This window comes from Gossypium hirsutum, chromosome A05, assembly GCF_007990345.1.
Source record: "Gossypium hirsutum isolate 1008001.06 chromosome A05, Gossypium_hirsutum_v2.1, whole genome shotgun sequence".
Taxonomy (NCBI): Eukaryota; Viridiplantae; Streptophyta; class Magnoliopsida; order Malvales; family Malvaceae; genus Gossypium; species Gossypium hirsutum.
This window is the reverse complement of record NC_053428.1, coordinates 4408442-4435997: the sequence shown is the minus strand read 5'-3', so window position 1 is coordinate 4435997 and position 27556 is coordinate 4408442. Positions and strand designations below refer to the sequence as shown.

At 32.4% G+C, this 27556-nt stretch overlaps 3 protein-coding genes and 1 pseudogene across 5 annotated transcripts; 2 read left to right on the top strand and 2 right to left on the bottom strand.

Moving 5' to 3' along the window:
- Window positions 1-393: 393 nt before the first annotated feature.
- LOC107941862 (CXXC motif containing zinc binding protein) lies at window positions 394-2972 on the top strand. Of its 2 annotated transcripts, none has more exons than XM_041112915.1 (4): window positions 394-670; window positions 1329-1436; window positions 2121-2336; window positions 2637-2671. In XM_041112915.1, exons 1-3 carry the CDS (start codon window positions 569-571, stop codon window positions 2334-2336), a joined length of 426 nt encoding a protein of 141 aa, XP_040968849.1. In that variant the 5' UTR covers window positions 394-568; the 3' UTR covers window positions 2637-2671. The 2 variants fall into 2 exon arrangements, with proteins under 2 accessions (XP_040968849.1, XP_016730972.1); XM_016875483.2 differs by having other exon boundaries at window positions 396-670; window positions 2121-2288; window positions 2637-2972.
- A 2699-nt stretch (window positions 2973-5671) lies between these two features.
- On the top strand, window positions 5672-9002 carry LOC107941866 (glycosyltransferase BC10). The gene is made up of 3 exons (XM_016875485.2): window positions 5672-5915; window positions 6030-6768; window positions 8132-9002. Exons 2-3 carry the CDS (start codon window positions 6241-6243, stop codon window positions 8768-8770), a joined length of 1167 nt encoding a protein of 388 aa, XP_016730974.1. The 5' UTR covers window positions 5672-5915; window positions 6030-6240; the 3' UTR covers window positions 8771-9002.
- Window positions 9003-10827: 1825 nt separating this feature from the next.
- On the bottom strand, window positions 10828-18624 carry LOC107941867 (myb-like protein D). 2 transcript variants are annotated; one of them, XM_016875486.2, is made up of 5 exons: window positions 18328-18624; window positions 17676-18053; window positions 15273-15642; window positions 13460-13537; window positions 10828-13329 (listed from the first exon to the last, which is right to left on the bottom strand). In XM_016875486.2, the coding sequence occupies exons 1-5, from the start codon at window positions 18369-18371 to the stop codon at window positions 13279-13281; spliced, it is 921 nt and encodes a 306-aa protein (XP_016730975.2). In that variant the 5' UTR covers window positions 18372-18624; the 3' UTR covers window positions 10828-13278. The 2 variants fall into 2 exon arrangements, with proteins under 2 accessions (XP_016730975.2, XP_016730978.2); XM_016875489.2 differs by having other exon boundaries at window positions 18366-18515.
- Window positions 18625-21263: 2639 nt separating this feature from the next.
- On the bottom strand, window positions 21264-23902 carry LOC107941863 (vacuolar-processing enzyme-like; annotated as a pseudogene).
- Window positions 23903-27556: the final 3654 nt, after the last annotated feature.

The following is a 27556-nucleotide window of genomic DNA, read 5'->3' as shown; positions in this document are numbered from 1 at the left end:
AGGCAGATGCAAAGACCCTTTTCTAAGGGGAAAAGAAATAGTGTCTCATATAATGTACTTATGAACTAGATATCCGACTTCTTTTTGTGATTTTATTGGATCACTATCTCATCTTGAAGGGACAGATAATGATAATAAAATACAATGTTTCGAAATTGTTTGCTAACATTGGAAGATCAGAGGATTATGACCAGGTCCTCTAATGTAAAGAACGGGGTAAACTACTCAACATAATACAAGAGTCTAAAATATTTTCAAGGAAAAAATGAAAGGGCGCTAAAATCTGGTAATAATTAAAAGTCATTATTCTATTTTTTTATTCCACGCGGCGAGTATTTACTTGCTAATCTTGGCCACGCTGGAGATACAATATATTATAGAAGGATCAAACCCGCCCAAACTGAGAAAAAAGAAAAGGAAAAGGAAAGCGTTAAATATCCTTGGAAAATGAATTTTTGAAAAAGGGTGTCAAATCCTCACAAACGGTTTTCTACTAGCACAAGGCCCATTTCCAATCCAGTGTACGGCAGAGAAAGCTTGGGGTTTGACGCTGCTAATCAAAGCGAAAATGGTGAAGTTCTTGCTGAAGATCGCTGCCGACCTCCAAAATCTTACAAACCTCCAGCCTCAGGGCGGCTGCGACGATCCTTCCTTCTCCTATCTCTTTAAGGTATCTTTCTCTCTTTTGACTTTGATTTTGTTCGCTTGAGCTGACCTCGTTTCATTTTGATGCAAATTTCTGCTTTGAATTGCTTCGTTATTTTCTTTAAACGGTTGTTTCTTGAAACCACTTCTTCATTTTGTCTTAACTAATTTTTCTTGTTCTTTTCTCTTTTGAAATTTTAGCTATTATAGTTACTATGTTTGCCGATTCATAATTTCAGTTGGATTTAGTTTATCTCTTCATTTATCGCAACTGCTATGCACGTAGGTTTACTTTTCCTATCCGTTTACTTGTTCTTCTCTCTTTTTATTTTCCTTATGAAAACCGCTGCCATTTCATTTTTCTATTTCAGAATCTGTTCTCGTCATATTTATATGTTTGCGGTGCCTTTTTCTTAAGTCTCGATACTGTTATATGGTTCTTGATTTTCCTAGCATTTATGGATGACTTTATTTTGTTCCGCTTGATATGGTGTCAAAATATGGTTCCATAAGAAACCAACTGTATTACTTCTATTGTTGCTGCACTATTCCGCTTAAGTATTCTCAACAAGTTTAACTTAAATTTTCCGTATTCTTTAATCGTATCTTTTTTTTCTTTTTTTAATTCTCAGTATTCGGTAATATTTGAATTCTTTAACCTATTTGCCTATTTGGAGTTTCAGCTGAAATGTGAGAACTGTGGTGAGGTGAGTCCAAGGGAAACATGTGTGAGCTTGGGCGATACTGTTCCTCTTCCTCGGGGCAAGGGAACCACCAACCTCGTTCAGAAGGTAATCTTGTATATTTGTATTGTCTATAGTATCAATTGATTTGAAGTGAAAGTTCATTACGATCTATGGAACTTATGCTTGTTTGGAGTGCTGAGAGCACAGATGGGATGACAGACAAATTCGAAACTGTATTCATAACATTCTTACTGGGAATTGGTCAATTTCTTGTCAAATGCTTTTTCATGTTGAATCTAACATTTCATCTGAGCTGCATATTGTGATTTTAGTTGTAAAATGATTGTGTTTTTTAGTCCAGAAAGGAAATCTATGAATCTGTATTATTAGGTGTTAAGAACCGATATGTAAGCAATCTTATTCTTGGTTTCAAGATGCATCATATCATTTCCCTACGATCATGTGTTGTGTAATGATAGTAAGCATTACGTGATTATAAAATCTAATTGTAAACCAGCATGGCTCATTTCAGTTTGAGTGCTGAGATGTTGATTGAGGTTTTCTGTGATCCACCATTCTCTCTGAAAGGTTCTTGGGTTGAATAAATTTTGTGCTTTGAGAACCCCCGTTCTTTTTCTAGAGAGCATTTGTCTTGTATCTTATGCCTTAAAGTAGCCTGATATAGACATTGTATGTGCTTGACTTGTATATACTCAAACTTCTGCCTTTTTTGTGACACATTACTTGCAGTTAATTAATTGTATGGCGGTTCATTCTGTCTTTCTCTAGTGCAAACTTTGCTCAAGGGACGGAACTGTAACAGTGATCCCAGGCCGAGGTAAACCACTGACCCAGGAAGAGAGCGAAGCAGAGAACTATGCACCTCTGATGCTTTTTGAGTGCAGGGGTTATGAGCCTATAGATTATGTGTTTGGTGGTGGCTGGAAGGTTGAATCTGTAAGCCCCTGTTCATTCTTGACCCTACATGGCACATGCCCTTTTTAGGTAGCTTAAAATTGTGAACGTAGCTTATTATAGCCAGGGCTTTGAAATTGTGAACACTGTGACACAATAAAGTGAAGGACTAATTGGTTCATGGCAAACCCTGCTTAATATTATGCATATCTTGATGTTTTCTGAATTTCATTTGATGTAATTCCTTGTTGGAGCACTGAGCCCGTAATTTTCCAGCCACTTCTAGAAATGTATAATTTGGCATTTACAAGGTTGCTTACAGCCATCCCCAAGTGCATATTTGGTGGATTTATTTATTTATGTAAACTTACAGGTTATTTGATTGTGTAGCTGGAAGGTACTAAGTTTGAAGGTGTCGACTTGTCTGGAGGTGACTTTGCTGATTATGATGAAGAGGGCGAGTACGATGTAAAGATATCCAACCTCCGCTCGACTTTTGATGTGGTGAAGTAGTGTAATACTACTCTCCTCTCCTCTTGCTAGCAACATGTTAAGGTAAATAAAACTGACAGTTCATTCTGAACGAGAAAGAAACTTGTGACTGGATTACATGTAGGCTTGAGCTATTTGAGAAGGTGTTTTTAACGTGAAATGTTGGGTTTTGATGTATGTTAATAGATACAATGGCAATGGTTTTTAACCAATTGATGAATCACTTCATGGTTCTCTGCCTTTGTGGTTTTCTTGTTCGTGTTTTTTTGAATTGTGAAGACAATTACTTGCCCTTTTCTTTCACAATTACAATTACAATTGATACATTTGTATAGTTACAACTAGAATCACAAACAGATTTAAAATTATAATCAATACATTGACATATTAACATATAAATGGATTACTATTACAATCAATACATTTGTATAGACTCGTACATATATTTATTTAAAATCATACTAGATTTAAACTACCTTCATTTTATCGTTAAGCCGAAGACTTCTTTACTTTGCTTTTCCTAAAGGTATTTTGGTTACTTCAGATTTCAGACCTGGAAGATGCTTTATGATCGGTTATAATAATAATAATAATAATAATAATAAACATTTTAGCTTTCATTTATTTTTTTAGTTTTTCTTAATTTCTTAATTTATGTTTTTTTATTAAATCACCTAAAATTGACTGAAAAGTTAATTTTTTAAAACTTTTCACGAATTGCCACATGAATAACATATTAACATTTTAAATTTATTTTTTAAAAAAATTATATTTTTTAAAAAAATTAAAAATTATTTACAATTTTTATAAAATTGTATTTTTTTTAATTTTAAAAAAATTAATTATTTACATGACATTCACTTGGTAACCTACGTGCATGATTTTTCATCTATTTTAGGATGATATAATAAAAAATATAAAATTAAAAGAAAAAAAAAAGTTTTTATTTTTTATTGCAAATTAGGAGTGCAAAAAAAGTGATTATGCCTTTTATTGCATTTGAGATAAAACTGCTAGAAACTGTAAATGGACCAACTTGGAGCAGTTTTGTTTTGGTATGCTTGACTCTATTTCAGTAAACATTATTACAACCGGACGGTGTACTTTTTAAGTTGTTCTAGAATTTATTACAACCGTGTGGAATAAATTGTTCTTCAAAAGAACGTTTATTATACACTAGAATATAATATAATATATTAACGGTGTTAGTGAATTTTTTTATGTAAATAATATATTTATAAAATTTTCTGTTGAAATTAATCGCGCTTTTACTTGAAATAATTAAATTAAAGTTTTAAAAATTATATGTTTAATTTTATCACCTATTAATATTTATTATTTTGTAAAAATAAATTTTTTTTTGTCATTTTTCAATTGAGTTGATGTTCAATTAATTTATGATACTAATTCAATTAATAATTTAAATATTTTAAAATAAGAAGTTAAAAATATAAATAAATAATTTAAAAAGTAACATGGTAATGATATTTGTTACTTTATAAAAATAAAATTTTTAATTATTTTTTAAAATTAATATTCAATTGATTCGTAACACCAACTCAATTAATAATATAAATATTTTAAAAAAATAAGTTAAAAATATAAGTAAATAGTTATTTTGCCAATGAAGTCAAAACATTATTGAAAAAAGGCATAGACCCTTAAGTATCCAGATTGAAGCCTAATCATACGTAATTACTATGTGAGTTTTAATTTAATGAGTCAGTTTTAATCAAATTTATTTATATTTTTATAACGATTGTATTTTATTTTGAAATTGCTCTCATAAATACCGAAGCAAGCAATATTTCAATACCTGAGATTAAAATTTTAAATACTTCTAATTTAATTTAACTGTTATTAATTCAGTCAACTGCATATTCACTTCTCGCCCCGTTGTTTAGGAGCAGTAGCATTACCAGAAATTTGGTCATCAAACCCTCACAAATCCCGCTGTCTAACTCGCAGTCGCTGGCATCTTAATTCTTATCTACAGATGAAACTACTTTCTCCATTTTAAACTCCCACCAAAATATGACCCCTCAACTATGCAGCGCCATTGATGAAAAAAAAATTGTTTTAGAAAAAAAATGTTATATTCCTGAATTATAGGTCATTGTTAATATTTATTTTGGCGTATTCACCGGTTAAAAGGATACGACTTCAAACACGTATTATGTTTTATTTAATATTTAAATTTATAATTTAAGATCCTATATATAAATATTTATTTTAAAATTTTATTTAACTAATATCTAATCGTTAAAATGTTGTAAAATTATAAATATCAAATGTGATCATATATATATACTATTTCTAAAATATTTAAATCAATTTGATTTTTCAAACTCAAATACCATTTTTTAATTTTAAAAAATATAATATAATTATAATTAAATATTTAAATAATTACAAGTATCCAACTATTATAAATAGGTTATTCTAACAATCATAGATTATAATTAAATTATTACAGCGTAAATAAATAAAAATGAATTAAAAATGAGTCTCAAAAACATACTTGCATCACTCAAATACCATTGTTTTAATTGAAAAATAATAATTTCTTATGTTAAAATTCATAATTGAAAAAAAGTGTTTTTTGTTCATAATAATTAAAAAAAGTAAGAAGTTACACATTTTACATTAAAAAAGGACCCACCTTAATTATCCAAAAAAAAAAAAAGAAGAAGAGGATCCACGTTGCGTAACAGCTGACCCACGTTGCGTTATTAGTTTATAATTAAATTCAACCCATTTTTAAATACCGTTAACATAAGTGTCAAGAGTTAAGTATGGAAAGAGTAAATCAGTCCTAGGCCTAGGGCCTTCCTATCTATGCCGTGCAAAGGATGCAATAATTTAATTTTAAGTTTCCTCAGATTTCATTAATCAACCTCATGACCACAAGAATCCAAAACCCAAATTTTTTATTTCATATGTTACCATCGTTTTTATCTCTATATCTTGTAGACTAACCAACTTTTCTCCATTCCATCTCTTTACTTTGCTTTTACCAAACTTTTCTGTCTTCCTCTGCCTAACCTTCCTTTATTGTTCCGTCATTTTGACCATTGATACTAATATGACCGCCATTCAAGCACCTTAATACAATTTTTTTTTTAAAAATACCCCTCTTTTTATCTCTACTATTTCTGTGCACCAATACGTTACATGGTATGTTCATTATCTTCTACTTGTGTTTCTGTTTTTAGGTACCCTTTTGCTTTAGACTCTGAATCTTCACGCTATAATAGTTTTGGGGTGCTCTTTTTTTTCTTTTCTGATCAGGCGGTGTAACTTGTCAGCTTTAGATCTGTGATTCTATTATTGTTCCTAATGCAAAAAGAACCCATATATTGGAGCTTTGACTGAATGAATCGTTTGGGATCTAAGATGCAAGAGCTTTTAATTTACTGGTTTTGACTGGAAAACAAAGAAAAGGGGGTTTCTGGATCTGTTCCCAGAAGTCTAGTTCTGGTTTTAATAGGTGTTTCAAAAGATGCAAACAAGAATTGGGTCGGTTGGGTCATTAGAGGAAGGCAAGGATCCGGTGATTACAACTAGGACAAGCCAATCTAAGACTCTGCCATTGAGGGCACTTCAGTTGTTTGGGTTCTTTCTTGCCCTCTGTATTGGCTTTTCGATCATTAGCATATATACAATCCGGCGTTTTGGAATTTATAGCACGGTAACTACGGTTAAGTCCACTTTTGTGCCCTGTGCTGAAGAACCGAATAGCTTAGATCATTGGAGAAAACCCCCGTCGAGTTTGCTTCATTCAATGAGTGATAAAGAACTCTTATGGAGGGCGTCTTTTCTGCCGAGAATAAAGAAGTATCCATTTAATAGACTTCCGAAGATTGCTTTTATGTTCTTGACCAAGGGGCCCTTGCCACTTGCTCCTCTTTGGGAGAGGTTTTTCAAGGGTCATGAAGGGCTTTATTCTGTCTATATTCATTCACTGCCATCCTTCGAGGCCGAGTTTCCATCTTCTTCAGTATTTTACCGGAGGCAAATCCCAAGTCAAGTATGTTACTTAAACAACTTCAAATATTTAATCACAGTATTCATTTGTTTCTGAATTTTGTTAATTGTCTTAATCTTCTTTGTTCATTGTTAAGAACCCCTACCACACTTGTTCCTATGTGGCATGATTTTTATGTGTTTTTACTTGCTTATGTACGTAATGATGAGTTAATTTCCTTGTTTTGTTCTTATACTGTTTATAAATTCTGATATGTAGCTGCTATGCTGGAAGTGTTTATAGCATGCTTGGATACCTTCTAAAATTTTGTTATTGGGGCATTCTTAATTGTTGGACTGGTTGCATAAATTACTTTCTGAAATCCGGTTTTTGAAGGTTAGACATAGAACTGCCATCTTATATAGCCTTTCACTCTTTATCTCTCTTAAGAAAATCATTAGTTTGTTGCTCTCCTTATTTCCCTGCTTAAATCACATTTTTCATTTCTTCTCGGCTAGCTAGATGGTTTGGATTTTGATTTGTCATTATAACCTCTTTGCAAGGGAAGGGATTGTTCTTGCCTACATATAGGCGTACCATTGGCTCATTGCTGACACATGCAAAATTATGGTCATGAACTCGCTATGTATCGTTTTGATAAACATAAGCAGGAAATGCATGAGATGTATTTGATTGTTCAAACCACATGTTTCATCTCGTTACCTTCAATTTATGAGTCATTTAACCTGGAGTGAGATTGCACTTTGAGATCTATATATTTATACCGTCTGTATACAGATCTGGTTTGTGCTTCAAACCGCATTATGGGTTTAAGACCCTGAAATCATAGAGGCCTTTCAACTAATCAGTCTGTACAACAGGTGCTTCTAGTCAACAGAAGGTTTGCTCTAGGAACAAATAGGAGATAGACAACTTTAACATGTTTGGCTTTAAAATCATGGCTCTTAAGTGGCTTTAGGAGCAGTGCATAATCTTTAATGGTTCAGTTCTTACTAGAAAAGATCCCGCTTTCATCTTTTTTCTTTTTGCTGAACTTTTTGGATTCAGAGAATGTTACGATGGGGTTGAGATAATTCGTAGATAGCCAAACCTATAATTACTATGTAAAATGTTGGCTGTTGTGTTGAGGGTTGAACCTAGGAGGCAATTTCTTATGCTCCTAGAAACTATCATCTTTTGTATTGTTGTACTAAGCATCTTTCTTTCGGTTAGACCTAAGCAAATGCTGTGGTTGCCCATTTTTATTCTTATTTTTAGTTGCTGTCATATTAAATAATTGTTTGCCACTTGTTCATCAACTGTTAAATTTTATTTATTTTTTCTATTTTTCAGTACATTTTCTAGCCTTTTTCCCCTCTATTAGGGGTTGAGCAGTACCTGATTTCTGTATTTGCTTCCTCTGCAGGTTGCTGAATGGGGAAGGATGAGCATGTGTGATGCCGAGAGAAGGCTCCTTGCCAATGCCTTGCTTGACATATCCAATGAATGGTTTATCCTCCTCTCCGAATCTTGCATTCCTTTATACAATTTCAGTGTCATCTACCAGTACATAATGAAATCCAAACATAGCTTCATGGGTGCATTTGATGACCCCGGTCCATTCGGCAGAGGACGATACAATTATAATATGGTTCCGGAGGTTAATATCAGCAAGTGGCGTAAGGGGTCCCAATGGTTTGAAGTTAACCGAAAGCTTGCAATCAACATAGTGGAAGATGTTACCTATTATCCTAAGTTTGAACAGTTCTGCCGACCAGCATGTTACGTGGACGAGCACTACTTCCCCACCATGTTAACCATCCAGACACCCAATCTCTTAGCAAACAGAAGCATCACATGGGTTGATTGGTCAAGGGGTGGGCCTCATCCTGGTACATTTGGCAGATCAGACATTACAGAAGACTTCTTCAAGAGAATCTTGGAAGGTCGTCAGTGTAGGTATAACGATCAGCCGAGTTCGATTTGTTTTCTTTTTGCCAGAAAATTTGCACCGAGCGCTATGGAGCCCTTATTACAGATAGCACAGAAGGTTTTGGGATTCTGACTTTTGAGTGACGAATAGTGCCAGATTTTGATTTTGATCTTCGATGATGAACCAAAATTTGAGATGGAGATTGGATCCATGAGCCGGGGGGTAGCATATTAGGTCCTCTCTTTGATCTCATCTCATACAAACATGAAATTTAACACTTTTCTAATTTTTTGGAACTCCCAAAACTAATCTGTATGTACAGTACAGATAATTCATAAAATCAATAAATAAAATTTTACCTTAATAGAATATCCATTATTATTTCATAATTTATGGTGATATGAGAATCTGTTATATGGATACCGGAACCAAAATCTATGGCCTGCATATATGGTGTTAATTTGTTCCCAGTTTTCTTGCGATTTATGTTGTTCTTTTCTTGTTGCTCATAATAGTATTTTTAGATTTCTTGTAAGATTGTATTTTTTTGTTTCGTTTCTCAATTATTTGTCTATTTTTATTCTTTTGTTCTTTGATTAAAATGGTAGATTTTAGTTCTCAAAAAGATCATTTGGAGTTTTTATTTTCGGAATATATTTGGAGAGCTATATTTTCAAGTGCTTTGAATAATATTGAAGTTTACTTAGGTGAGTTTGGATATATTGAAGTTTACTTAGGTGAGTTTGGATAGATGGTGCGTTTACATGTGGTTAATATAAACACAGTGGTGGAGGTGATATTAGACTCTATAGCGATATTGTAGCGTGAGATAAAAAATAAATTAAATGCATCACATTCAATAGTCCATCCAAACTCACTCTTAAACTATGTATTTTTTTGTTATTTATTTTCATTTCTTTTCAGTATTTTATCTATATATATACAATCATAGCATTTCGATTTTCACATTGAAAATACACGGCAAAAAGAATGTTTATATATACCCAACCTAGTTTTTATTATTATATTTTTTGCAAATTACACAATTACTGATTTTCAAAAATAGAAAAAAGGAAAACTTAGAGCTGGGGTTAAGGATGATAACGATATTTTGAAAAAAATATATAAAAAATATTTTGGTTTTTTAAAACCCAACTCAGCTTGGAGTAAGTTATATGCTCTTAAAAATCAAATAATAATCCAAATCGATATTGAATAGAATCATAATCTTTTAATTATTATAATTTTCCAAATTAAATAATTGTCAATTTTTCTCAACTTAAAATGGAAATCTTTTTTCTTATAGCAGGGATTAAGGGGAAAAAGGTACAGTGTATACCTACCTGTCATTCGCTCTTTGCTTGGAATTTCTATAAAAAAATACGTGTGCTTTGGGGCCCTCCACGTGTTCACCCTGGGTTGGCTCGACCTCTACCTCATCATGTGATGTTTGGTGGTCCCACAAAGAATCAGTATCTTTTCAGTTGCTTGGCGATGGAATCCGTCAATTGCGGCCCTGCCTGCACTCATCCGTCTAAACTCTCTTCTATTACGTCCTTCACTGTCGTAATGTTTTGTCGCGTGTCGACACGGATAAATATGAAACCTCGATCTATGTGCTAACCTTTTAATCAGCCATTCGATGCGCCAGTAATGTCACGCTTTGTACCTCCCTCGAATTTACAAAAGAATCAAATTCTAATCCCATGGAATAAACATTAACAGCCCCACCAAAAACGGCCACGTTTCACCTTGTCATTATCAAAAAATAAATACCGGTGGTAATAAAAAATTTACACGCGTATACATGATAAATAATGGTAATAGTGTTTTTTTGATACGGGTAGCAGCTGATACCACCAGCTGTAACAATGTTACAGTATAGATCTCCAGGCTGGAAATCCGGGCAGCTGCCCGATTTTTCCCCTCATTCTCTCTCTATATATTTAGACCCCACCTCCCTAAAATGCACACACATTTTCTCCATCTTTTAACCCAAAAAAGAAAAGAACGCTCAAAGGATTTGCAGCAATGGGTCTCTCAAAGGCTTCTCTAATCCTTGTTCTCGTCGCTGTTTGTACTCTTATGGGTTCAGCCATCGCTGCTGAATCCCCAGCACCGAGTCCCACCTCAGGAACCGGCTCCATCTCCCCCTCATTCGTCTCTGTTTTCTTTGCCGCTGTCACGGCTCTGCTTTTTGGCTCTACTCACAGGATCTGAAGGGTGTTGGCTATTGATGGTGTAGAGAGGGTGTTTGATTTCTCATTTATATAGATTTGATTTTGGGGGGGTGAATTTTATATGGAGTTTTAGTATATCTAGGAGTCCCTATATATATAAATATGCGAGAGTCGAGAGAGGTAGTTTTGTTATCTACTGTACAGATTATTCATGGTGGATGATGTTTGGACTTTTGTTTCAGTATTATTATGGATTGATATCATTTTCATTAGTACGTAATCTTTTATTTCTTTCTTTGCTTCTTGAATTTGTTGTATGTTCACATATGTTTTTTTTTTTGTTACGTATTTTCTTGCGTTTTCTCTTCAGCCAAACAATAATAGCAGCAGCATATGAGCATTGGAGTCAAATTTACCCGTTAAAGACTGTAAACTCAAATATTTGGCAATAATGCTGAGAGCATTGCCCACCACTCACCACCATGTGCTAATGGAAAATATCCTCTATTCATACCAACATTATTAATGGGGTCCCTTTATATTATATGTTAAAAATAAGGCTTTTAAAAACTTCAGATAGCCCTTGGCTTGTTTGAATGGCTAGCAGCTCTTTATTCTTTTTATGTTTTCTTTTTCTTTGTTGGTTCCAACTCCCATGTTTGAAAGTTTGTGCTTCGTGGATGCCCACTCGCAAATTTCTGGAATGAGATTTATACAGTTAATATTCTTCTACAATTAATATATAGTCCCATACCAAATTTACATTATTGTTGGTGGGTCTTTTAGCTAATGGTACAGACAGATCATAATTGAACTACATTGGAAAAACAATGGTGGTAGGTTTAACTGAAAATTTGAAGTCAATGAGATATAATTAAATCCCACATAATTTTTATTGCATTTCTAATATGCCATGGAGTGCATTATTCTTATTCTACACTGACAATGAAAGAAAACCCCATTCTTTCGTTCTTGTAGTTTCTTCACCAATAAACTATTCTTATTTTGATATTATAAAGTGGGCCATTTCTTCTATTTCAAGTACAACATTTAATTTCCAGTTAACCAGCCTGATTAAGTTAATTGGAGATAAACTTTGTTGTACATGCTAGATGTCAATCGCTAGTTTGGTTTGAGCTTAGAATAGAATTGCTTCTACAGTTTGACGCAATAAGTTACGTTTACATTATTCCAATTTATAATTAAGGTATTTTTGACTTTTATTTTATTTTAGGTGAGGATATTTACTCAAGAATTAGACACGATTTTGGTACATAGAAGGTCCATGTGTGGTTAAAAATGTCGCTGTCAGTCCAATCGTCGATTGCCACCTTCTCATTTTGATTTTTTTTTTGGGAGGGAGGGCCTATACATTATAGTAAATAAAAAGACCTATAATGACAAGAATGTTAGATCTAATCTTTGATTTTTTTATTTTTTTAAGTTTCTGCATTTCTTACTATAAGGTCAATTTTCGAAAAGGGGATTAGCCAAAAAAAGAAAAAAAAGAATGCTATGCAAAGCTTACATGTATTTACTCGAAAATAAACCTGTAAGCAATTTAGTGCTTATTAAGGAACAGTTGATTTTGGTTTAATTAGATAAATGAAAAGATGAAAAATATTTTAAAATTTTATCAGAACAAAGCAAGCAAAGCATCGCTCAAGTGTGGCAATAAATCAAAGCTCTTAAGTTCTGGTAAACCAAAAATATGGTCTCCGTTGGTTGCATTGATTCTCCGCTAAGGAATTTCATTTTTCTTTTCAAGTCTCTTTTTTAACTTATAGAATAAGGTCCCCTGAACTTTAATAATTTCTTTCCAACTTTTTTTTTTTGGCTTAAAGCATTTATTCATATTCATTAAAATCAGAACGTCGTGACTTGGAAGTCCGTTGTGAAAGATGGAGAAATTTCTGTTTCTGAAGTTGTCCTTTTCCACATTTACTAAGAACTAACGGTCTCGCCAATAATAATTTCTTTACAATACTAGTTTTTTGGTATTGGTTTAAGAAACTTGTACTTATAAATCCAACCCATGTTTTTAGGCTTCTAAGCAAAATTGATTACCGTTTTGCTTGAGATTAAGTTTTATTCTAGATAAGATATTTGTGATCCAAATCAACCCAATTATAATTAAAATTAATTACTTTATAAAAATGCTATTTTATTTTAGTTTTTTTTTTAAAAAAATGTAGTTTTTACTAGCAAGAGAAAAGAAATTTAAACAATCTTTCAAATCATCTAATAAACGAAAATCTCTTCATTTGCTTACGCCACATATTTTGCTTAATCTAAACTTTTCATTCATCTCATATATGAAAAGATCATCATTTATACAGTTTAAAGACTAATCTCATCCTTTAAAAAGTTAAAGAGCAACTGTCTCTGGAAAATCTCATCATCATCGACATTTGCAAATACCCAAAAAATCAAACCTTTAAACTGCACCTTCCCAGCTTTCTATTCAGAGTCAGATTCCATATTTCCCATAGCCTTTAAACCTCTTGGTCTCTGCATTAGGTCAGTGCATTAAAAAGATTTCAGTTTCGGTGATTTCTAGGAATGAGAAAAAGAAGATCCAACATAACAAATCCAATTAATGTTACAATTGAGATGAGGTAACTAAATATATATTTATTACCTTCTTTGTGACCTTCTTCTCCCTGACTTCATAACGTTCGAGGGTTAAATCGCAAAGCCATGTCCCAGGACTTACCAGCTGCAATCCAGATTACCCAAAATTAGCTTCAAAAGCATAATTATTAAAATATGGATTTAAAAAAAAAAAGAGATGAAAAGTTCAATTTCTTAAAACAAAAAAAGAATACACATTATTTTATTGCTTGTGGTGTATTTTCTGTTTGCCAAAGTGGACCAGTTGGAAGATAATGATTCAACCACCGCCATAACAATAGTTACAATACAACAAACTGGAGATGCAATTATCAAAAGAAGCCCCTACAATAACAGCATATTGCAGAAAAGTCCCCGGAAATAATGCGTCGAGCATCGTGCCTTCTTTTGTCGTTTTTTATTCATTTATAAAGCAGCAGTAAATAGATAAAATGTGTGATTCGTGTCTCGGACCAATGCCGTAAACCTGTCACATCAAGCACCATACACTTCAACTTCTTTTTGAATTACACGTGTATTTTTTGTCCCCACTCGTTTGTCTCTTCAAATAATACATTCCTCAAATGGGCTACCCTTCTCTCTTTACATTTTCAAATAAGGGAAATGAAATATTTTAAATATCTTAAATGATGGTATAATTATATTTCACAAGTTCATTATGTTAGTTATTTCACGTGCAAAATCTAATAGAACAACAGATAAATTAAAAAGCAGTTATACAGGGATTGGTAATAATTAAATAAAAAAAAAACTCCCAAGTTGGATATATTTCATTGAACCACCTGAATTCTCTACACTAATACTTTATATGATAAATAAATTATTTAAATACTTTTGTTAACAGAAAACATAAACTATTATGTGTACTCTATTCAAGTAAAGATTCTATATCTTTTATTAAAATACATTATAGAATAAAAAATGGATTTTTTTTTATAAAAAATTCATGTTTGAGAAATCTATTAAGAAAAATCCAACTTTATGAAAATCAAATTACATGTCAAGAATATTTTATATTTTATTTTTAAAAGAACCATAACTCTTACTTTCTATAAATAATTTTTCTATTTTTAAAACAATTATATTTATAAAAAAATATTTTAAAAGTTAGTATTATTAACTTTTTATATAATTTCATTTTACTATAATGTGATTAAATAAATTTAAAAATCTGTAAACAAATTAGAAAAAGGAGATCAACAAATTTTAATAATCTCACCACAAAAATAAATTACAACGCACATTATCTTAACATATAATATGTTTCTATATATATTTTTAATTAATAATGTCCAAAACATATACGTTAAAGCTAAACCTAGATGATGTTACCAAAAAAACAAAAAAAAAAAGAAGAAGCTAAACCTAGAAGTTCACGCGATTAAAGCATAGCCATAGGTAAACGCAGACACAAGGGCACAAGTGAGCAATTAAATAAGGACCGGGTCACAAGCTTTTCAGTGGGCCCTTAACAAATTAGGTGCTTAACAATATTTGATTGACACGTGTACGATTTTTCTGCTAAGTTTCTCCCTTTCTTTGCAAAATTTCTCTATTTCTTTTTCTCGTAGACCAAAGAGGGACATAAAATTATCATACTAAAACAATTTAAAGAACAAAAACAAACCAGCCCATTATTCATTTATTTCAAGTTTTTCACAATAACTGTCCTATCTATTTCCAGTTCTAGACAACATATATTAAATTAATTTCACATTAAAACCAAAGACTAAAAATCCAAATTCATCCCAATTTTTTAATTTCGTTATCAGATTAAGCATGAATCGAATTCGAAAGAAAGGAAAAAGAAGAGAGCTTACATTGAGGGTACGTTGAATAAATTTTGATCGCTTTTTTGGTCTTTGTGGCAGCTTAGATCCTTTAAAGGTCATGAAATCTTCTTCTTTCTCTTTATTTGTTAAAGCAATCACGAATTTAGGTGGCCAAACCATGGGTGCAGGAGCTATCTCACCGCTCCCAGAAGATGACCCTCCTTTTTTGCTATCCTGAGCTGTCTCCGAAGATGCCGCTGATTTATTGTTGTGGTGGTTGTTATCATGGTTGTTGCTGTGGTGGTTGTAATTGTTATTGTTGCCACCTCTCTTCTCGTGCACACCCCTGTCTGGCGAAGTGAATCCTCTTACACCACCGTTGCTTTGGCCTCTCATAGCACTGGAATTCTCACAGTTCCTGGAAAGAAAAAAAAAAGAAAATTAAAATAACTGGAAAAATAAAGAATAAAATGCTGTGATATTTTGAAAAAATAATAATAAAGTTGTAATTGAATTTACAAATGTAACCTTGGAGTGATCTAGATCGGAGATGGGTGAAAGAGACTGGGTAGAATCTAGACAAGTATTGTGTAGAAAATGGTGGTGGTTTTTTTGGAGGGCATTCTTAGGGAAATGGTGTGAGAGTTTGTGGGGTTTGCTTTTAAATAGGAGAGTTGTTAATTTCTTTTTTTGTTTGTTTGTTTTGGAGAGAATAAGTTCAAATATTTGATAGAAAAGAGTGATTCTATTTCTATCGCGATCTAGGGTGCACAGCTGGTTTTTAGACGGGTTTTAAGGTTTGGGGCATTTTTGCCATAATGGAGGGTTGAAATATGGCATGGTGTTCCTAAACTCCAATTTGTGATCGGACGGCTGACGAGGGCTGCGATCAAAGAAAGACTTTTTCATAGACACGTGGTGAGGTAACTGTCGATTCAATGTTTCCAACGAGGACACGGGCCCATGAGCATGGGACGGATGCGCTAGGCATCATCATGCTATCCAGGTTCACAATTACCATGTCTAAGATCGGATGTAAATATTAAAAAAAAAATTGATATTAGCTAAGCCATCACAAGCATAGCAAATAGCCAAAATGAAAACAAAGATCAAACACCGATTTTTACATGGAATTTAATATTGGTTTTCTTCCAAGATTGAGGATTAAGTTAAGGGCATGACCTACTCCACTATTCTTTAGGCCAACCATTAAAATAAAAAGAATACAAAAAAAAAAGAAACAATCAGAAAGAGGATATGAAGACAGATCTGAAAATCTAGAAAAATTCATAATTCAAACAGCACCTAAGGAAATAGTTTCAAACAAAAAACAGTCTAAAAATCTGAAACCTCCCTGAAATCAAGCACAGACTTGTTTAAGATTATGTTTCAAATAGTGTACTTACTATGACCCTCTTGGAAAAAGTTAAAGCTTCCCCCATAATTGATCTTATGTCTATTTAAAGAAAATAATCTCTCAATTAGCATGAACACCATTCACAAACTCACCACGACCATATCCCGAACCTACACTGGCGCCTACCTTACGAAATAGAGAATGCACAATTGAGATATCCTCGCACAACTATTAGTTTGTGAAAAAGAAAAAGCCAAAATCCTTTGATGATTCCGGATCCCCACTAAAAATAGCAAATCGGAGGCCGAGATGTTATTTAATATGAGACCCAAACAAATACCATCACCACCAAGTCAAAAGGCCTACATGGAAATATCCATCCAAATTAGGTAGATTTTTTTTAGGAGTGTCAATAACGCCAACTGTGCGGCTTATCCATTCTCGCAAAATACCTTTCTACTACCAATGGAAAAAAATGTAGTAGGGATAAAGAAAGCATAATGGTCAATCAAAACCAAACAAGTCAACAAAAAAAAATTATCGAACCTGTGAAAAAATCGAGAACTTATGCCTCTCAGAAAATTGAGGATCTTTGTATCATGATTGAGAAGAATTTCTTTTAGGTATGAAAAAAACTCCAAATTTCGAACAAAAAACAAAAAAAAAATAGAAAAGGGACAATCAAGTAGGAAAATTTTTTACCTAGAGCAAAAAAACTTATTTCATCAAATGTTATGTCAAATAAGTTAATACAGATCAGTAATTTCTGCTTTTAAAGTAGAAAAAAAGAAAAGAAAAGGACAAGGAAGTGGGACCCGGAAATGATGGATCTATACAATCATTTTACTCGCGCCAATTTGAACGGAAAACCTAACGCAAAGGCAAAAGCAAAACCAAGTGATAACAGAAACGAGACATCAAATTATCCAACAACATACCATAGTACTAGTACCCTGACCCGATCCCCCTATCTCAACGGAGCTTACAGTACACGCGCCAAAGTGTCAAACACTCGAAGAGAAAATAGTAAATATGAATCTTGAGTAAATAACTGAACTCATAGATGAGCGTAATTTGTGAATATAATACAGTACCTGAGAACGCGCTGAGGTGGCGGGGCCTGAGGAGAAGCAGGCCGTTGACGGAGGTTAAAATATCCAGTCCCGTGATTGTTATTATGGCTGGGCTGATTTGAAGAGTCCTTATCGGCCCTCACGACACGGCGATCGACTCGAACCGTGGTTCGGTTAACCGGGCCGGATTGGTCGTCTTTGACCTGGATCTTCATACACCTGAGACGCTTCCGGTTTCCCCACTGCAAAACAAAATCAGAAGACGACGCCGTTTGTTTGGCCGGATCTGAGCTGGATCTTAACAATCCCGCATCACCTCCGGTTCTCTCTCTGTTGTAATTCGCGCTATTACCATTGTTATTGCTCCTTAAAGAGTCCTTCTCCATCATTTTCTGCACACTGTCCATGGTTGAAGCAAAAATATTAAAATTTTAAAAAATTAAAATTTTAAATTAATCTCAAAACTTCAGAATTAAAGTGCTAGCTCCGAAAGGACACGGAAAAAAGAAAATACGATTGGGAGAATTTCAATAGGATTTCTCTTAAAACTTCCACACAATTTGAAACCAAAATTTCTCAGCTTAGCATTAGAATATGAGCATTGGACGGCCAGGAATTTTCCCGGAAACTTTGAAAAAAAAATCTGAGGAAAAATAAAGAAGAAGAAAGCAGCCTTAAGCGTGACGAAAAGTAGAAGATGGGGAGAAATACAAGCATCGAACGGCCTTTGCATCTTCTTGAGGGGAAAAAAAGATGACAACCAGGAGATGATATTAAGCGATTTTTATAAAATAATCAATGGACTAAAGGAGGACAATGGAGATTATGAGAATTATTGGTGGGGTTGAGAAAATTAAGACTACAATAGCAGCAATAAAATGACAAAATAGTTTATAGAGCTGTTGAAGAGGACCAGAGTTGGAACACGAAGACAGAAAGCAAGCGAAAGTTGCCTTTCCTCGTAGTTAGAATGTTAAAAGTACCGAGAAAATTCAATTTACGAACATGAAAAGAAAAGGCAATCGAACCATGAAAACATCATAACAAAAGAAGAAAGACGCTTCTGAATGGAGATTTAAAGGAAGCGAAAATTTAAGATAGAGACAGAATATAGCGAAAAAAAAAATTAAAGATCTAATCTGGTGAAAAAATCTAAGCGGAAACGGTCAAACTCTTCTTCAGGCTGTTTGAAAGGGGAAAAAAACCATTGAAGGATTAAGAAGAAACTTGTGACTGGAACTTGAGGAAAAAGGAAAAAAGAAAACAAATAAACGGGCAAAGCGAAATTAAAATCTGAAGCACAGACTCTCCATAGAAATTAAATGGAGGTCTCAGGAGAAAGAAAATCCAACATTCCCGTTAAAAATCGACTCTGTCAAAGAAATCTCCGATTCTTAATCACAGCCCGGCCCTGGTGTATCAATGGCGAGTAATCATTTTAGGTAGATTTAGAATCGATACTCAGATTGTCGGGCTCCTGATCTTATCGGCGAGAAAATGACTCTCGTACCTGAATAGCAAAGGCTCTGCCGTTACAACTTTCCTTTCTTCAAAGTCCTTTGCTATAAACACAAAATTTGTTCTGGATTTTCAACAAAATAACGAAATATGAAGCCTATTCTTCCGACTTTCATTCGTTGTAAGATTCTTATGGTTTTGATACGTAAGCAATTGATCTGCTTTTTTAAAGATTAATTCAGTCGAGAATTCTTCAGAAAGTAGCTATGCTGTCGTTCAAATGTATCTGTCAGAAAAGAAAAAAAATCAGGAACAAAATCATTCAACCGTGTTTCAAATCTCTTGAACTTGAACTTTGTTTACCCGATTCTCAAAACTTCCGCAAAAGAAAACAAATATTGACGATCAGTTAGAACCAGCAAAAATGGTCCTCAAGTTTCTTCAATTGTATCTGCAAAATCTAGGAAAAAGAAAAGTTCAAAAAACATTTTGCAGATTGCTCGTTAACAGTTATCCATTGAAAAATAGACAATGAAATCCATCACAGTAAACCAAGATATAATCAATCTCTGCTCTCAATTACGGACCTCACAAAGTCTCAGATCCTTCTCTTCTCCTCCCTCTTATGGCACGGCTTGGTTTGAATTTAGATCCTCAATATCTGATTAATCATACTATCTATAGATTTTCGTTTTTCCTTATGAGTATTCTGTTTGGTTCTCGAGAAAGAGAAGAAAGTAGAAGCAAATTAGCAGAGAAGAAGAAAATTTGAAAAAGAAAACAAAAGATAAAGAGTAAGAGGGAGGCTGTCTCTTCTTCTGATAAAACGAAATGCGCTCTCTCCCTTTCAAAACCAATTTTCAATACCTCCTCTTACCCTCCGTTACACCACAAGTGTACAGCACCAGGGAATTTCTAACCGTTGATCATTAATCCAGCGGCTTCAATTGCCTTTTCTTTCGAACCGTTAACTCCGTTTATCTACAATCCCCGTTACGTGACTTTCTTATTACCCGTAACAACAACTCACGGCGTTAATAATTAGCGGAATCTTCATAAAAACGCTGGAATTAAAAATATATATTCTAAATTACTTTTCAGTTTTTATTTTATTTTATTTGATGAGTTCAATTTTAGATCAAAATTACACGCATTTTACAGTTTTTATTCTATTTAAATTTATTATATAATCATGATTGAGTCAAGCTAAACCTATATATATCATTAACATTTTATATAATTAATCAAGTTTGGTCTGTCTAACTCAAAATATTGTATTAACAAAGTATCATAAAAACTTTTATATTAGGAGTTAAATTATAGGTTATTTTTTTCCTAAAAAAATAGATAAATTAATTCAAACATATTAGATTAAAAATTAAATTCATTACTTTTATTAAAAATTTCATCTATTTTTATCGTTAAAAATTGATATAGCTGACAAAATAACTAGATAATTACATATGGTATGCTATGCGTACCTCATACTGATATAAATAAACCAGTTTTTAATAATAGAAATGGATGAAATTGTTAATTGAACAGACCAATTTACTCTTTAATCTAATGTAGAGGGACTAATTTGCCCATTTTTTAATAGAGTGAACAAAATAAGATTTAACTCCTAATATAAAATACTCCATGGTACTTTTATCTAATTAGTACTAATCTCTCATGCTATATGTCAGACATGCTTAGTTGATATTTATGCTTGATTATTTTGTGATATAAACATATAAATTAGTGTATTTCCATGTTGAATAAAATGATATGGTTTTTACTTAAAAAAAATAAAAGATAAAATTATATGATTTTTAGGTATCAATACAATGCTATGGACGTTATTTTGTGATTAAGAAATTTTTTTCTCAGTGGGCATCGTCAAAGAATAGATGTTTAAAGTTTGGTTTTAAATTTTATTTCTGTTGTTGTGTGTTCTGTCACTGATGTTGTTGCCTGACTGATGCTTTGATATACTGCAACTGCTATGATGTATTTCCTTGTATGCTCGCAGGTCATTGCTAATATGTACAAGACCAAAACACAAACACATGCAAAACACACCTTACACGAATTAAACGTCTTAAAAAATTTTGTTATCAGTTCAAAATGAAACCCAGGTTTTGCGTTGTTTTTGTCTGTCATATTGAATAATTTTCACAGGCTTGTTTAGTACGAAAAAGAGAAAGGAAAGAGAACGTTAGATAGCATAGGGACATTGCCTTAACCATTGAACTTATGTGCTATAGTTTTCATACAATTATATGCATACCTTTTCTCTTTTGACATGATCATTTAAATATATGTTTATACCTGAAGCATATTTACTTAAAATTAAGCAGCAAGGTCCAGAGTATATACCAAAATTATATAAATAATCACTTCCAGTTATTTTCCCCTTTTATTTCTATATTTATGCACTTAACCCTTTCAATGGCCGATCGGAATGCTGGCACAAGCTTGTGCCGATGCCTCAACCACCTGTTCGGTCTGAATTCCGGTATTACAGATGTTTGCAAAGGAACGCGTGTGTTTCATCCCATACTGGGTTAGCTTTCCACAGTGTGTCTCAAAAGTTCTCACCTGTGTAGGTGAACATAGCAAAGTGTCTTCTCAAGTTGCCAGGCAAACTATAAAGTGACGAAACGAGAAGCTGAGGGTCGAAAATATTACCATTTCTTTAAGGCATTTCCAGTCATCAACAAGAGGTTGTCCAGCTGGTCAAACTGTGCTCAGTACTTCTGGGCCTCTTTCGAATAAGAGCATGCCGATGAGTTTCACACTGTAGTCTATGCGCATTCTGCAAGACATGATTTCTACAAGCTGCTTTTGAGCTTCAGTCTTCTGAGCAGAGCCTTCAGGTGCCTTGCGATACAGTAAATTCATGTCCATTGCTGAATGTCTGATATATGCATACGCGACTAATTTATATTTTCATAAAATAAAATAAAAAAGGCATTAGAGACAAACCTTCTCCAAAATATACACAAGATCAGCATCACGCTGGTTAACAACTGCTGTTGGTGGCTGCAAGGAGTCGACGTCAACGAATGTGAAATTGTCATTTGCAGGATTTGTGCCAAAGTATGCAAAGTGAGCATCCTTGCTAAGCGCTATGTCACCGTATTGCATAACGTGGGACCTCGGAGTCCGCTTTTTTACCTGCCGAAGCCATCAAAATGAAATTGCATAAGAGATCTCAACAGCAAAACCAGATGGACCGTTCTTAGATCTAAACCACACAAGGATAAAAAATTAGATGGACCGTTCTTAGATCTAAACCACACAAGGATAAAATGATTACTACTATCAGCAAAAAAAATCACACTGAGGAAGGAAGAGATCATCCGAATACAATTTTAAAAACCTTACAAGTTCATATTGCTTCTGCAAAGTCTCTGCCCGCAAATTATGTGCGTCGCTGCTCAAAAGAAACAGAAACAGAATATTAAAAGTGTTAACGTATATCACCAACCTCTAGACTTTTTATATTTGTCCATCAAATATTTAGATTGTGAAAAGATGGAGGTATGAAATCAATTGAAGATGTTGAATCCATACCTGTCTTCCATCCAAGCAACACTGTATAAGTCTCCCAAACAGGTCTGATGGTACTCTGGTGGAGCACTTGGGTCACCTCCAGGACAATAGGCTGCAAAGCTATTCTCGCTTGCGTTCGATGCTGTCGTGGATAGATATTCAAATCTTCAGGAAGAAGACCCTCAAAGATACTTCCTGAATCACAAGCTTCAAGGTAGAATACCTACGAAGTTACATGTAGACAACACACTAAAATGGCACCAAAATGATGGATAATGGGTCCAGCAACCGGGAATTATTAACCACAACAATTTACCAAGCCTTTATAAGTTCCTGAAGCATGTTTTTTCTTTAAAAGCTCGATAAGTTGGTCAGCGTAAATAAAACTATCGTCAGGCATACCTGAATTAACACAAGAATGAATCTTAGTAGCTGTAAAGCTAGTGTTAAATTGCAAGCTAAAAACCTTGTACTATAAAGCTAAGGCGCAATACGAAAGCCATAAAAGAGTAACCGCTAATGAGATAGTACTCACTAAGCATACCAGAGCACCATTGCCGGTGTAGTATATGAAGATATGATCACTGGGGCCACAATCAACAACCTTCCCACTACCTCCGGTGAGAGCAGCTTTGTTTCCGAGGATAACATTGAAAAAGTTGTTAACAGCGACATTTTCTCCAGTATAATCCTGCATAAAAACACCAATTATGCAACAATGAAATCAGAAATTGTACAATTACTAGTCAACGTACGCTGTTTAAAAACAAAACAGTAGCTAGGAAAGAACAGACCTTTGGAACTTCTTTATAAACATCAGCACCATTAGGATTGTTAATGATGATTCCAGGCCTGGGGTTTTGTACATTGTAAGCGATATCATCATACATGAAGACTATTATATTTTCATCTTTCAGACCACCCTTTCTCAGGAGTTGATAAGCATGACAAACATCAGCCTGAAGAAGTTTAAACTTTGTTAACAAATTAGAACCTTTTGAAGTGAAGCGGCATATATACGTATATGGAGAAGAATTTATGACCTGATGCCTGTAATTCTGATATGTCTTAGATCCAGCTCTCAGGACCGCCCATCTGGTGCCATCAAATTCGTCATCATCGCTTCGATGGAAGAACCTCGAAGCTTCATACGGTAACCGAAGGACGTCTCCGTTGGCATCTCCACCGGCGGAAACGAATCCAATCAGCCATAGTAGAAGAAGAATCACAGCAGCCACGAGAAGAGCCATAATTTGGCCAATCTTTGATCAAAAATTTAAATTAGAAAAACATAAAAAACTGGTTTTGATGATAATGCAAAAGTCATTATTCTGCGCACTGGCACTGGCACTGGCACTTCAGCTCAGATATATATATAGTAGCAGCATGTATAAGTAGTTTACGGCCGGAAAAAAAATAAAGAGCATGTATAAGTAGAACTATATTTTAGAAAAAAAATTATGGAAATGTTCGATTGCATCTGGAACGTCGATGTTCAAACCCGTTTGTAATGGACGGTTATGATGATAATGATGAAAAAGTCATGTGGAGATATTGTTGAGTTGCGTGGGCTTTTTCGTGGACCCACCGAGTCCCATCTGGTTTTTCTATAAGGCGTTATTCATGAAAATTTTAATTGAGTTATCGTGTTCGGTGGCTAAGCCAATAGCAAATAGAAGTCTTCACCCCTTGGTTAAATGAGATAGCTTTCTTTCGAACTTAAATAATTTAAATTCAACATTTCAACTCTAAAATAAATAAAAATTTGTATTTTTGGCTAATCCAAAATTTAATAATGTAATTTAATTCTTTTTAATGTAAAATTTATTATTTTTTTAAAATTTTATAATTATATCTCAATCTCTTAAATAAATTTATTGACTACATTCATAATGTTACGAATTAAATGAATATTAATTCAATTATAAAAAATTAATTTTAAATTAAATAAATTAGATTTTTAAAAGAATAATGATTGACTTTTTGTTGAGATTTGATTCTTAATGTTAGTATAGATATTGTAGATATTTTATATAAATTTTCTCTTATATAATCTAGTTTTAGTTGTTTTTTAACGATCATAATCTAATTTTAGTTGAATAATTTAACATAAATCATTTGTATAAGTGATTCAATCATTTCTCCTAAAAAAATTAAGAAGTCTCATCTATCTATTATTAATCTTTAATTGGTTGCTAATTTCTTAAAATTTTAAAAATTTAAAAAATAATCTCAATCAATAAAATTTCGGTATAATTATTTAAGACAGACTTTAAAATTTTTAAATACAGATTTGAATTTCACCATTTATAATTATTTAGTATGGGATTTTAATTCAACGTCTGCGTATTGTATGGATGAATATTGAATGTTTTGGAATCAATTGACAATGATGAGAAGTAAATTTATTTATTCACTTCAATATTGTATTGGAAATTATAAAATTTGAAATAAAAAATTCATTTAGTTTTATTTTTATTTTTATTTTTGATAATGTGTAATTATTTTGAAATTTTGACTGCCTATTAAATTATAGGTTGTCATTACATCAAGGCTTTATTCATGACGGTTTTAAATAAAAAAAACTAAGACCCAATAAATTTCAAGACATGTAAAATATTTTTCATTGTCATAATAATTTGATAAATAATATTTTTCTTATTATATTGCTTCCCACATTTGATAAATAATATTTTTCATATCATATCCTTTTAATAGTTAATATCCACCAAAATAGCAAATCTTCAGATCTCAACACAAGCACTGCTTGTCAAAAGAAAAAAAAAACTCAAATCCTTGATTCAAGTAAACTCTTTCTTTCTTTCTTTTATTATTTCTTTATTCAATCATGGAAAATCCAAGCTTTCATTTGATTGGTCGAATTTTGATGGCTCTCTTCTCAACAGTGATGAATTTCCCACAGTAGATTTAGACTTTTGCTAGAGAAGATGAAAATGGCTTTTGATTTGAAGAAGAGGAGAGAGACAGAGAACGTGGGTGGGGAAAGAAGAATAAAAAATAATTTAATTTAAGTTTAATATATAATATATTAATTCCATATGAATATGATGTGTATAAAATGGCACGTGGGATGCTTTGATTGGCTCTACATGGTTGATTGGTTTTTTTTAATTGTGTTAATTCAAATAGATGGAATCGAATGTCAGAAGTAAGGTTAATGTATTAATACGAGAAAAAAAAATATTAATATAAAAAATTAGATATAGTTTAAGGGTTAAATTATAAATAAAATATTACATTAAATATTACTTCATAATATAATGTATATTTTAATTAATTAAATTATAAACTTTTATATAAAGTATTATTTGGTAGATTGATATTGATTTTTTTAATTTCGTTAAAACAAGCTAGAGAATTTATTTAAATATGCTTAAATACAAAATTTGTCTAAATTATATTGTTTTTCTCACTTATATACCTAAATTTTTTTTTTGGTCAAAAGGTACTTAAATGATCATTTTGTCTCATTTTACCCCCTAAATCATGATACCAACCAATAAAAAGATGGCATGTGTACCTGTTTTGGTAAAATAAGACAAAATCAATAGTTTAAGTACACTTTTGACAATAACAACAACAACAAAAAAAACCTTTAACTACTTACGTGAGAAAATAATATAATTTAGGGGTTAATTTTATAATTAAGCCCTTTAAATACAATCTAATGAAATGTGTTATGTTTTTTTAAGGTCAAATATTTCTAGTAGTTCTTATACCATGCATGTAAGTTATGGATTACTATAATTCAGTCAATTATTATCGTTGTAATTTTTAAAATTTAAAATGTCATTCTCAATCTAAATGGTAACATTTAAATTTGTTAGATCAAATTTTGTTATTATTCTTGTACTATGTGTAAGTTATGAATTTAGTTCTTATTCTCCAATTTATTTATTTTTAGTCCCTAAACTTCTCGAAATTTAAAATTTCAATTTTAATCAAATGGTAATAATTGAATTCATTAACTTTTTTTTTTTGCGAATATTGTGTGAGAATAACAAGTTAATATCATATGATAATATGTTTACACATAAAATTCTAAAAAAAATAATAATAACTTAAAAGATTTAACTAATATAATTTGAGTAGGATTGAAATTTTAAATTAGAAAAATAAAAAGATTAAAAATGTCTGATGTTAAACCCACAATTTATAAATACTAATATCATAATTTGATTTCTTTTAACCCACTTGCTAAATTTAAAAAAAAAATAATTCACTATCAACCTACACAATAATTATCTTTATATAAATATAAACAAATGCAAAGTAATTACTTTAAAATAATATGTACAAATAAATTTCAATATTAAGAAATTAAATACGTATTATATATATTAGTTTAAATCAAATACATTCTAAAAAGTAATAAAACAGATTGGACTACGTCAAATCCAAAATTCAGGGTTTTATAAGACTTAATAATCAAATTTATACACATAAAAAAAAATCCCTTTGATCAATTGTCTAAATTGGTTATATGAAGTAGTAGGAATCTTTAGGGTGTTTGATTTGGAGACAAAAGACCCTTCAATTAATGGGTGAATGTAATTCTATAATCTAACACTTCTCTTTCAATATTATAATTTCCCTTAATATTGTAATGATAACAATAAAATGTAGCTCTATCGTGGCTTGATAAAATGGACATTGGTCCAAGTTAGTTTCATATATATTATAAACTACTCCATGGTGGCTTGAGAAAATGTACATTATTTTTATCAAGATATACATCATTGTTGGCGTATTAAGGATCAGAGTTGAAGAAATACAAGATTCAAACATTGCTGTTATCATCTCATTCTCTTAAATTTGTAATAAAATTTTGGCTTAATTAAAAGAAATGACTTTAGGAATTTTGAATTCTTAAATATGTAACG